Below are 13,069 nucleotides of genomic sequence, written 5' to 3'. Positions count from 1 at the left end.
AGAGTGAAGGGGACTGTCTTCTTCGAGAAGCGATGACAACTGAACACCCACACACAGCCCTCGACACGGCGAGGCAGCGTATCTGTGGTAACCTCACCTGCTGTGCGTGCCCCGTGTTGGGTATGTACAGCAAACACCACCTTCAGATTACACAGGTGCAAAAACTGAGACAGATGTCAGACGACTGCCACAGAGTTTGGTTAGAGACTTGCGTGGAACACGATTTCTCATCCAGGACCCTTTTCTATCAGTCCTCTCATTTGGCAAGAGACAGGCAGCCAAAATGGGACGGTACCACTAGCAAACCTCCCTGGCACGGTGCTAAGCACATTCGTGGATCTCTCATTTTTCATCAAACCCTAAGAGATAAGAACTATTACTATTACGACTTTTCATATGGGAAGCTGAGGCTTTATTAAAGAGAAATCTCACAAAGCTCATGGTTGAGGAAGCGTTAGAGACAGGATCAAAACTAACACAAGTCTGGCTCTGAGCCTGTGGTCCCACCCACAATTCAAAGAGGGAAAAAGTCTTTTGTTTTATAGACCTCCAGTCTACCTAATGAGCAAACAGATGGGATTTACGCCATATTGGGGACCACTGCCAATGAACAGCATTCTATGTAAGGTCATCTAGCTTCCTGGCCTGTCTTTTCCTTTTATTTTTCATTCATACATTTAAGAAAAAGTTTTGATTGATTTTAAAGGGAGAAAGAGAAACCATGATTTGTTGTTCTACTTATTTATGCATTCATTGGTTTAATCTTGTATGTGCCCAGACAGAGAATCAAACCCACAACCTTGGTGGATCAGGAAAACACTCCAACCAACTGAGCTACCCAGGACAACTGAGCTGTCCCGGCCAGGACAGACTTTCTTTTTCTTATAAATTGAAGAAACTTAAAAAGAAAAGCAGGGGGCAGGGGGGGTTGGGGAGGGAAACCTGTAGCTAGACTAGCAAATTCCACATGCAATTTGGAAGAGTTAAAAAAAAAATCTCTGAAAGGTTTTGTTTTGTTTATTCTGTAAGAGAGGACTAGAATAAAAACGTAGATGGTAATTCAGGGAATGGCGCATTAAGAAGAACAGATTGCAACTCGCAGTACCATGCGCCCGTTCGGGGGCTGCTAAAACCAACAGATTCATCTCCAAAGATACATAAGGAGGGGTGTGTGTGGCATCCAGGTGCCATTTCTGCAGGGTTGTGTGTGTTTTTTCCTCCCCCAGCTACAGCCTCACTTTAAATGTTAATTTATCTTGGAGAGGCCAAATCGCCACCTTTCCATGGGCTTCTATCTCCCTCAGCAGGCAAGTCACTGGCTTACAAGTGAGTATGTGGATGCCATTTCCAATCTGCCCCTGACGGGCAGCAGAATTGCCCCTGGCTGATGGAAGGAGACAGTCACAAAAGTAGCTGCTACGAAGCCTACAGGAATCCCTCTCACCTTAATAAGAGAGGACGTGACTCAGAGCCCCAACAGAGGTCATAGGCGTGGGCAGGAATTGCCCCACCACTTAGAAGAGGCCACTTTCTTTTTTCTTCCAAAGCAAGGGAAAATTGAAACCAGGAAGAGACGGGTAAGTAGAAATGGGAAGGCACAAACACCAGCAAAACAAAAACCTTCCTTCGGACTGTCAAAGAGCTCAGAGACTAGGTCATTTTCAGCTGCGCAAATCAAGGCTGGAGAAGACACAGCTAACTGACAGCGGCTCTGATAAGAATCCAAGGATCTCAGGCCAGAGCTGTGCCCCCAAAGGAGAAACTGACCACATGTCAGGCTAGCCTTCGCGCATGAGCGTGTCAGGTTTTACAAACAATTGCATTTATCTTCACAATGAGCCTCTAAGGTAGAATGAAAACTAGCACATGCACAGGACGGGGCACTTCCACGGAGAAGAGTTCATGTGCGGCAGGGCCGGGGTCGGACCATGCCATTGTAACACCTCCATCACAGGTGTGTCTTCGATTCCTATATTTACTGAAAAAACAAGCAAAGAAAAACCCTCCCAGATTTTTCTCATTTGAATTTTGACAACATACAAGCTAGCCTTGAAAGAATCAGGTCTTCCACGCATCAGTAGGGAAGTGACAATGAGCCCCACTGACAGGACAGAAAGGACGAAAAAATCAAAACACTGCTCAGCGCCCCAGGGCCAGGTAAGTGGCCGAGTCTGACTTCTGCAACTGCAGGAAGGATGACTGGGACTGGGACTGGGACAGGGGCAGGTGGGGGCAGGGAGGCAGCAGAGGGCGGGTAGGTGGACATGGGGCAGCGTGTGAGGGTGTCTAAGAAAGAGGGAAGCGGGAGAAAGGAAAAAGCACTATGACGCCCCCCCCCCCAACGCTCCTCCCGCCCCTCCCATCCCTGGCCTCTACTGACTCTAAGCTGTGTCTGGCCAACTCACGGACTGAGAAGGCTGGGAACCACTAGTTTAAAGAACAGCCGAGAGGAACTCTCAGCAGGACTCTCTTTTGTAAGCTTACTCCAGAAGCTTCTGGCACAGCTGGCAGAGGAATCAGGGGCAGTCCCATGCTTCCACTGTCTACTTACCCAGTGCTTTAGGGTCACGTACCCCCCAATTTCATTCCTGCACTTTACCCCCCGTCTGTACAAATCTTTGGAGTGTCAAATGCTAAGGAAATCGTCAGAGTCTGTTCCAGACATTAAATCCTGTGGATACTGTTTCATTACACGGAGTCCATCTTTTTCTTTCCAGGATGAAGCCTGGAATGATTGAACTGTAGCAAAATTAGCATGCAATTTGTAAGTCATTATGGAGCAAAGTATGTGGTAAGAACACTTTATTGAATAAACCTGCTGAGAATAATTTTCCCAGAGACTAAAAAAGGGAAAACTCTCTCTCAGACTCTCCTCCCTAAAATCCCTGCCTATAGAATTATGTCTTACTCTTGACAGTCAGGAGCCAGAAGGAACCAAAAAGTCAGGACCTCGTCCTTGGCACTTGCCGGGGCCTCATGTTGTGGCGTCAGGTGAAATCTGCTGAGACAAGCGTCCTGGATATTTGCAGATCACGGAGAACTGCTGCTCACTAGAAGAGTCTTAAGAATTACATGCCCTTTAAAAGCTCAGGTCAAATCTTGTTAACCAGGAACCCCAAGGGTATGTCCACCGACTATAACCCAGAAGTGGTGGGCAAGCGCCCGAGAGCAGAAGGCTCCGCCACTTAGATTACTGCAGGGAGGTGATTTGAGCTGAATATGTACAAAATCACCAATCTGTCGTGCAGACTCCTTTAAACAGGAGTGTCCTTCTGTGTTAAATATGGCTCGTTATGCCATAGACCCCACATAGTTCAATATTTTTGATTACAGAGCTCATCATAGAGAAAAATATTAGGGTTAAAAATGAGAGTTAAGGAATAATATAGAAAACCCAGGGCCCCCTATCTGTCTTCACATCAATGAGCAAATACTCATTTCATCTCACGAGTGGTGGTCCTTCATTTACTGCATGTCAATCACTATGTAAGTCCTAGGGATGTGATGAATGAGAGAGACTACAGTCCCAGAGAGAAAGAATAAACAAATAAAATAATTACAGGTTATAAAGAGGCACTGGGGATGGGGGCGCCAGTTTACACGTGGTGATCACAGAAAACCTCTCTGAGGAGGTGGCATTCGGCGGAAACCTGAAGGTTGGAGGAGGCATCCGTGGGAGAAGAGCCAAGGCAGAACGTCTGAGAAGTAGGGGAGTTCCGATCCTGCAAAATCCTGCAGCACTGGGGAAGGAAATGTGCATGTGTGTTGGAGGGGGGGTGTAGACGGTCCTCATAAATAAAACAAAAGGTTCTCTGGCCACGCCAGGCCCTGCGAAAGTAGCTTTCATGTGTGTGGTATCTATGTCAGCAATCCCTGCATATGTAATTCCTCAAAGCGCACAGTTCGGGACACAGGCCTCAAAAACACACCACCAGTGAAGAAGAAAATACGGCAGGCAATTAGGGTTCGTGTCCAGAGCTGGAGAATCGGGAAGAAACCTGGCTCCAAAGTCCAGCCAGCTCTCCCTCCGACACCTGCTCCTAGAGTTAAATTACCACTCGCCCCCTAACTTACCTTACCTTCCTACTGCCCCTCCTTTGCTCCTGGCCCTCTCCAGATTGGAAATGCCCTGTACGTCTCTAGCTTTCAAGGTTCAGCTTGAATCTCGCCTTGCCCACAGACTGACAAGGGTGACTCTTTGTACAGACGACTTTTTCCTGCTCCACAGGACCCCCAGCCCTCAGCAGCACTCCCAGCCCGCCCCCCCCGCCCCCCCCAGTGCCTAGCCCAGGGCCCTGCACAAAGCAGGTGCTTAAGAAACAACTGCCGAATGACTGGACTCTTGCCGGTATCAACTGCAAACCACGAACACGTGCAGTGTGCCCATGGAAGTCTGAAGTTTGCAGGAGAGATGACAGCTCTGAGACACTAGAAAATGCCAGTGCCTGATCCTGTCACCCGAGTCAATACCTGGCCCTGTCACCTACGATCTTTTTGTGTTGCTGACTTGGCAATGTGAAATACTGATTCATTACTGATCTGACAGTTAATGTCATCAAATGCCTGAGAAATAAGCAATCAGTTCAAGTCAACAAATATTTGCCGAGTTCCCAATGGGTATAGGACATCCAGGTTTCATGGAAGTGGGATGGGGTGAGGTGACAAACTGTTTATGACTTAAGAGAGAAGCCTGCATGAGGAGAGGTGAGAAAGAGGTCACTTTGTTCCGAGTCCCTTTATACCCGTGAGGCGGTTTCGTCTGCCAGGATGGAGCCTGAGTGCTGGCAGAAAGCACCGCTCACAAATGCATCCCTCAGCCCTCACTCTGCCCATCTCTCCGAGCAACACTGAGGTTGCTGAGCACTAATGGCTTTGGAATGTTTGCCAGTGCCCAGCAAAACGGCCTTGGCATCAAGGAGACAGATGTTTGTCAGGGAATGGCAGGGGCTCCGTGCCTGGGGCACACGGAGGCCCTGGGAATGCTGGGGAGAGTGGCTGCAGTGATTACTCTCCGTCACTGCTAATCAATTTCACACCCCCTTCAACGCAGATAATAGATAATCTTGCGGGAAGCAGGCCAAGTTTCCTAACAGCTACAGGCCAGCTGCAACCTGGTGGCCAACAGCTTACCTGGTCTTCCTCAGAACAAAACAAACAAAAAAAGCCTATTTCAGCTGCATTCTAAACAAAGCATCTGATGGCACCAAGACACTCTGGTCTGCTAGAGTGGCTCCTTTTGGGACATCTGGCAAGGAGGGCGTTCTTAGAAAAGCACTGCCTAGTTACTTAAAAGTAATGCAAGAATTCTAAAGGAAGCTAGGAAAATCTAGCAATAGCAGCAGCTTTTAGTTACTGAGCAAGGTAATACTTTATATATACTTATAATCTTCATTACAACACCGAAAGGGAGGTGTTATTTCCATTTTACAGATGAGAAAACCAAAGCTCAGAGAGGTCAACACATTTGTCCGAGGTCTCAGAGCTAGGAAGTGGCATTACTGAAATTCACACCTTCTAGGCTGTGGCTCCGCTCTGCAGAACAGTGGTCCCCAACCCTTTGGGCATCAGGGACTGGCTTCCTGGAAGACGACTTCTCCACGGACGGGGCGGCTGGGGTGGGGAGCAGTAGCGGAGGACAGGTGGTGGAGCTCAGGTGGTAGTTCGAGCAAAGCCCTGCCTGCACCCACAGGCCACTGCAGCTGGGGGTTGGGGACCCCGCTGTAGGAGACTGCTCGGCCACCAAGACTGCTCAGCCACCAATCAACTCCCTGTGCTTTTCATCCATTTCCATAAAATGGCAGCTACCAAAGGGCGTTCGTTCACCTGAACTGGAGGGAAAACATTAAGCTGGAGGGCACCTCAGAAATCACCCTTGCTGACACCCTGTTAGCACTGAGAGGCTGGGGCTGTGTGAGGCGCAGTGACAGGCACGGCTGCGCAGTGACGTGGAGGCGGGGCCTGCGCTAAAAGTCCAGGTCCCCTGACTCCCAGCTGCTCCTGCACCACTCCCCAAAATCTCCTTCAGCAGATAACATGGGGGGATTCAAGCAGACCTATTGTTCTGGTGGTCCCATGGCTATTTCCTTACAAAAGTCTAGGGAAATTTCAATTTGTTTCTATTTATCACTCAGACAAAGAGAAATAATATATTACTACCTCTCTTTAACACTCCCTAAGTGTCCATCATGTACAAGTTATTATAAAGGGCAGAAACGATGGAAAAGGAGCATTTAATCAAAGGACAAAACAAAAGGGTGTGGTGTGTGGAACAAAAGGACTGTGTGGGGGAAGTGCTAACATTTGAAGACCAGCCTCAGGATCTAGTCTCTGCCTCTTCTCTTGTACTAGTCCCACTGCGTAAAAGAAAGTCCCAGTCAATCAATTCAGTCAATCAGCAAACATCTGAGGACGCACTAGGTTTAGGGAGCGCAGGGAAACCACAGGAATGATCAACACAGGGACCTGTCTACGGGGGTCCCAAGAGCCTGGGATCTAGTCTCTCTTCCTGGCCCGAGGCACAGCTGGACAGCCCAGCACAGATGCAGGAGGGCGCTGACACTGGCTCTTCCACCAGTGAGGTTCCACAGCCTCAAGCATATCTCCAAGGCAAGAAGAGAAAACAGAGAACGGAGTAATCAGCCAATCAAGATCACATGGAAAATTAAGTCTACTACAGACTTTGAAAAATGGCAAGAAAAAGATCATTATGTGTTTTTTTAAAAAAGATCTTATTTATTTATTTTTAGAGAGAGGGGAAAGGAAGGAGAAAGAGGGAGAGAAGCATCAATGTGTGATTGCCTCTTGCGCACCCCCTACTGGTGACCTGGCCTGAAACCCAGGCATGTGCCCTGATTGGGAATCAAACCAGTGACCTTTTGGTTCTCAGGCTGGCGCTCAATCCACTGAGCCACGCCAGCCAGGGCAAGAAAAGGATCATTTTGTAATGTGACCAAGACTAAGGAATGTCTTGTAGGAAAGAATATGAATCGAACATTAAAACAACAGATACGAAAACCTGCCCTGATTAAGGAGACAGATGAGAAACTACAAAGGCCAGAGGTAGCAGAGAACAAAACAGAGGCTGATGAAGACACAAAAGGCAGGATAACACCACAGTAAGCAAAGCCTTCAGGGAAAAAAATCTTGTAGGTCTCATTTCCTTCAGCAAACATCAGCAGAGAAAATCGGGGTCAGTCATTCTGAACCGGGTGTGTGGGTTTTACTGCAATAGGTCTGAGCTTCCCTTCTCTAGATCTCCAGCTTTCCCTTGTAAACGGGAGACTGGATTCAACAACCTCACAGTTTCCTTTCAGCCCTTACGCCTTGTGGGCGCCCTCCCTTCAAACGCTGCTCTTCGACTACAGAAGCCAACAAGTGTGTGGATCCAGGCACACTCTGCCAACATGGCACCAACTCACAGCCAGGCACTTAGGTCAGATCTTCTCAGAGATGCTCTCGTCAAGGGGACTGGTACTGTCGCCCAGGGTCAGGCCTGGATCAGCCCCACACACTCTTCCTCCCAAAGGACTTTTACTCCTGTTGGAAGAGCTCTGCCCTTACCACATGTTAGATGGCACATGGGGGCAGATGGTGCCTTTGCCCTTGCCTGTCCTGGGGGTAAATACAAGGCGCACAGGGGACCCAAATGGAGTGCAAGCTAATAGCTGGCAAAAGGCAGGCAGGCATACGTACATGTTTTTCCCCTTCAATCTTCTTGTCGGCCACCTGCATTGCATCCAGATATTTAAAATGCAACTCCATCAGCCTGTCAACCTGAAAGAGAGATATTTCACAGGCGTTAGTGAGAAGGAAAGAGAATGCCAAAGCAAAAGAAAGGCGGAGCTCCTCTACATCTCTGTCACCCTTACAAAGGGAGACCCACTCCCGCGCTTCTCACATCAGAGCCGAGCTGTGCTTAGGTGCATGTCAGGGACGGATGGAGAGCTAAGGAGAGCAGAACAAACACTTGGGGACTGATGCGGCTTGAACACACGCCCGCTCCCAAAGGACGGAGTGCATTCCCAGCCCTTCGAGGACTCCCACGAATTCCAGTTGCAAAAAACAAGTGAGTAAATAAAAATTCAAGCCCCTTCGTGCAAAGAGAAAGGGCTTGAAGTTACATACTTGATATTCACTTAGAACTTTACAGAAATTTCTCTTTTTCGAACTGAAACCTTTCATGTTCAGATTCTGCCCCAGAGCTGATCTTTTTTTTAAAAGGTCTGAGTAAAATTCCTTCAGTTGCTTTTGAGTCAGAAGAGAGTAAAGAAAAACTCCTTCGGCAACTTGAAAAAAGAGCCTGACTTTTGCTCACCAACAACTTAAAAATCAGTTTGAAACTTAACAAAAGTCATGCTTCAAACATTCTCCTCTAAAACTTCCAGAAGACTGAAAAAACACCATGAAGTCAGCCCAGATTCCTAACCTATCTTTTTACTAGGTTGGCATCACCATGGTCCTTGGCACCCTGGTGTTTACCACGAGCCGCTGTTAGTGGTGAAGAGCAGAAGATGCCTCAACGTGGCATCGGCTAGTCCAGGAAGACCGTGCCCGAACCCTTGCGGGGGAAATGGTGGCTCTAAGCTCTTAAGTACTGTCGTGTCTATTATTTCCTTAAACCTTACAAAAACCAGATAAAGTAGGCAGAGGAGATAGATGATAACCTTGATCTTAAAGAGGAGGAAACCGAAGCACACATGTTACGTGTCGGCAGGGTGACTGGGCGGCTAAGACGCTCTGCACCCTCCCCCAGCGGCGCCCCGCCCCCCTGCCGTGCTACACTGCTAGTGAGAGCAGAAAAAATGGTTAGAGCCAGTTTCAAAGACACAGTCTCAACATCTCTCCAAAGTGGGGGAAAATTTCAGCCATACCTTGGACACAGGAAGGAGAGAAATTATTTTAAGTTAAAAGGGGGGCTTTGGCGCTTAATTTTTCCTCATCTAGAATTACCTACTTAGGTCTAGTGTGATGAAATACACAGGCTTTCTGGACTTAGGCAGCCCAGTTCAAAGCCCAGTTGTGCTTCTTAACTGGGAGATCTTGGGCAAGTCACATAATGCCTGTTGGCATCAATTCCCTTTATCTGTAAAGGTGAATAATATTGGATTACCCAATTCACAGTAATCAATCAATAAATGGTAGTTCTTATTACTCTTAAAAAAAAAAAAACAACTAACAGGCCAAAGCTATGGTTTGGCCTGTTTGATAACAATATAAAGTATTTGTCTAATCTCATTTATATGATCAGTCCCATGTTCCACAGCCCATCTCGAATAGGCTCTACCATTTCTTTTATCATCGTTTATTTTTATTACCACTGCCCAGTAAGGCTTCATTTGGTCTTCATCTCATTGACTCATCAAGACGGGTGTCCATGTGCGCATGTTAAAGCCAGGGAGAATGAGGCTCAGAGTGGCCCTCGTCTGGAAAGCAGGCAATCCAGGTTCAAATCCAGACATCTGCGCCCAAAGCCTATGCTCTCAACCACTCTGCTGTCTCTCCCCCACCCCTGTCACCCCCCAATCCTATTATACTCCACTCTCGCTGGGTCTAACTGCCCCTCCACATTCCCCCATCAAAGTCCTAGTTGATACCACCCTAGGTGTTACTACTCTGGGGCGGAATCCATTTAGAGATGGAAGGAAGGCAGAATAACCAAACCTTTGGCCTCCAAAGCGATGGGGCCCAGGTGCTGGAGAAGGTATTTTAGGGCAGGAACACTCAGGCCGCATCTGGGAAAGAGCCGTCTACCCCTGCAGCCTGGCCCCGTTCTTACAGCCCAAACAGCACCCACCTTCTCGCTGTCATTTTCAGTGAATTTATTCAGAAGCCGGGTGCGCTGCTGGCCTCTCAGGTTCCGCAGGAGGGAAGCCAGGATCGAACAGACATGCTCTGGGTTGGGAAGGAGAGAGGAGTACACGCTTTGATCAGAGCAGTAATTATTACCTCTCTTCAAGCTTGGTCTGATTCTATCGAAGGAGGAATAAGTAGGCCTTCCCTGACTGCTGCTATTGATTAATAAGACAAGAACCTAAATTGTGTCATTGGAAGACTAAACTGATCTTCACGTACGGCACACGAAACGTATTCAGGGATGACAGCTTCAAGGACAACGTCAGCTAGCGAATCAACACTAAGTTAGAGTCTCTGTTCTGCCTGGAATTAACTGATTTTTATTGTCCACAACAGAACTTCAAACTAATCCCCCACCTACAGAAATAACCTGTGGACAGAGTGTGAATACTGGCCATGAGATGAGCATATAGTGAACAAATACGACATGCTCTTATCATATCGTCAAATTACCTTGTCACTTTTCCAAGTAAACATCCCAGAATCAAATCAGAAATCCGACAGAACCCAGCGCTCTCACTTACATTCCGGTGCAGCTAAAACCCCACTTCAAGTTTAAAGCAGCTGCACAGTAAGGACTTCAAAACGGGAACAACGCTTTGTGGGTTCACATAACCCACGGAATTTTATTATGAAACGCTGTTCTTCTACCCTGGGAAGAAGAGGGTAATTGAAGGGTGTACTACAGGTAGGCTTCAACTGCAAAGAGATTCTTTCTTCAAAAATAATTTTTAAAAATCAAGAACAATGACCTTGAAAAGGAGGCAGCAGAAGTATTCTCATGGAGAAATGATGGCTGAGTAAAGTTTATTTTGAAATAAAATGCACACGGTGTGGACAACAAATATGCTATTTGAAAGTTGACCGAAGGGCATCTTCATATGCTGAGTTACCTTGCGTTTTCAAAAAGCACTTGAAAATTCAAGTAAGTATAAAGTCTCAAGTAAGTATTCTTACTGTAGCATAGATAGAACGTTATATTTGTTTTATTTCCTCACTTGTATCAGAAGTATTCCCCACATCTTCAGTTCCTTCTCAATGCTGGAGTTATTTAGTCCTTAGACTACTTTCTAGCCACATTCACTTCCGTGGGGATCTCATTTAGCCCCATGGGTTTAAAGCCATTTACATGCTGACAGCTCCCAAACAGCTTCTGTAACTCAGTCCTACCCTCTGAACGCGGACTCCTGCGTTCAACAGTCTGCCTGCTCTCCCTGCTGCGTGTCTAACGGGTCCTTTAAAAACCTAACTCGTCCTGACCTCCTCCTCGACCCTTCTCCCCGCAGTCTTTTCAGTCCAATCAGTGGCAACCAGGTTCTCCAGTTTCTCAAGCCACAGACAGTGAAGATGCCCTTGATGCTCTTGTCACCTGAGCCACAGGAACCTGTGTCAGCTTCACCTTCAAATCACGTGGATCCAGAGTGCCATCTCTTCTTTGGAGGGCCCCACAGGCACTACTCTGGTCCACGCCACCGTCGCCTCTAGCTCGGAGCGTCCAACAGCCTGTCTGTGGGTCTCTCTGGCTCCGCCCTTGCCTCCTCTGGCCTGGTCTCCACAGAGCATGCAGAACGATCCTTTTTCAACCTGAAGTCGGATCCCATCGTTGTTCTGCTTAAACCCCACCCCCCAGGGGCTCCCAACTCGCTCAGCCTACATGCTGCTTCTAATGTCAGGCCTGCTCCCGGAGCCTCTGCACTTGCCATTTCCTCTGAAAATGCTCCTCACCAGATTATCCACATGGCTTCACCTTCAAATCTGCTTTTACTCAACTGCCATCTCAATGAGGCCTTCCCCTGACTGTCCTGTTTCAAGCGGCAATGCCCCCACACGGTCTAATCCCAAATCTTATTTCCTTCCTTTTTCTTTAGCATGCATGATCTTCTAAAGTACAGCGGTATCTCGGTACTAATGATTTTGTTCCAGAACTCGTGATGAGTGCTGAAACTGACGAGTACCCAGCAAGCCACAGGTGATGAAGCATTTTCTCTTGTGGGGCAGAGCTGGACTCATACAAGTTCTAGCGAATGCAACGAGTCTCGAGTCTGGAGCAAGCACAGAGAGCTGAAACCTTTTTTTTTTTTCCTGTCAGAATACGAAGAGTACAGGGTTCAACAAGTTCTGAGGCTGGTGAGTACCGAGGTGTGACTGTACTATATTTACTTATTTATTTACTGCCTCCCTTCGGTTAGTATATAAGATCCACAAAGGCGCAGATTTTAGTCTATTTTGTTCATTGCTATATCTGAGGTCCCAAAATAATGCCTGGTACATAGTAGGTGTTCTGAAAATACTTGTTGAATAAATGAAAGCAGACTCTCAACACAAATTTGGGGGGAGAGAACGAGACAAACCACTCCTGAATTCTAGATAGCTGTCAAATGCCTTTGAATAGCTTCTATCCTTTTGTGTGTGTTTTGCATTTGAGAGTTAAGTGTATGGCTTTTTCCCAGGGAGCTATCAGTTCCAATAAAATATTTCTAACCAGTAGATTTGATTTTTTAAGTATAAAATTTTCCTGAAAATACGCAGTGGGCAGAGGTATGGTACACCTTCTCAAGGCCCCATATTTTCAGACATTTGTGTCAAGCTGGGAGTGAGGCGGCGTAATCTTCACCCTGAACAGAAGGAAGGGAGCAGGGAACAGGGAGAAGGCGGGGGGAGGGCAGAAAGTGGAGTGGACAGAACGGGCCCTGTTTTTGCAGGAAGGTCAAAAATATGGACCCAGGGTAAGACTAGTGACCCAAGACAGCTCAGCAGCTCAGGGTGAGAAAGCAGGATGAGAAAGGGAGGTCTTTGGAGGGACAGGACAGGGAAAGTCCTCTGACCTCTGTGTGTGCCAAGGAGAGATCAGAGGAAGGAGGAGTGGGAGACACGCCAGTTCTGCAATTTCGGGCCAAGCAAGTTGGATGTGGCTCTGACTTCTTCAGCTGGCAAACAGATATAGGACAGGCCATACTAAATGCAGTACATTCTAACAAGCTCAGTTCTAAAACTTTAAAATTAGCATGGCAACTGGTAACAACCTCCATGTATATATAGGACAATTCGAGCACACACATTCTGGCCACTTTTGCATGTATATTCTTATGGAAAATTCTTAGCAGTACAATTGGTCAGTGAAAAGGTACTGACAGCCCTGGCTGGTGTAGCTCAGTGGATTGAGTGTGGGCTGTGAACCAAAGGGTTGCGGTTCGATTCCCAGTCAGGGCACATGCCT

At 47.3% G+C, this 13,069-nt stretch overlaps 1 protein-coding gene across 2 annotated transcripts in view; it reads right to left on the bottom strand.

The window, feature by feature from the left end:
• CTNNBL1 (catenin beta like 1) overlaps window positions 1-13,069 on the bottom strand; it is a 150,217-nt gene that overhangs the window by 16,596 nt on the left and 120,552 nt on the right. For both annotated transcript variants that reach the window (XM_037044034.1, XM_037044035.1), the window contains 2 exons: window positions 9,794-9,891; window positions 7,693-7,773 (listed from right to left, as the gene is read on the bottom strand). In XM_037044034.1, coding sequence (XP_036899929.1) covers window positions 7,693-7,773; window positions 9,794-9,891 — 179 coding nt within the window. The remainder of the gene's footprint in view (window positions 1-7,692; window positions 7,774-9,793; window positions 9,892-13,069) is intronic.

This window comes from Sturnira hondurensis, unplaced genomic scaffold (genome assembly GCF_014824575.4).
Source record: "Sturnira hondurensis isolate 20B ecotype Veracruz unplaced genomic scaffold, ASM1482457v3 Scaffold0004136, whole genome shotgun sequence".
Taxonomy (NCBI): domain Eukaryota; kingdom Metazoa; phylum Chordata; class Mammalia; order Chiroptera; family Phyllostomidae; genus Sturnira; species Sturnira hondurensis.
Note: the sequence above shows the minus strand (reverse complement) of the source record. Positions and strands in the feature narration are given on the sequence as shown.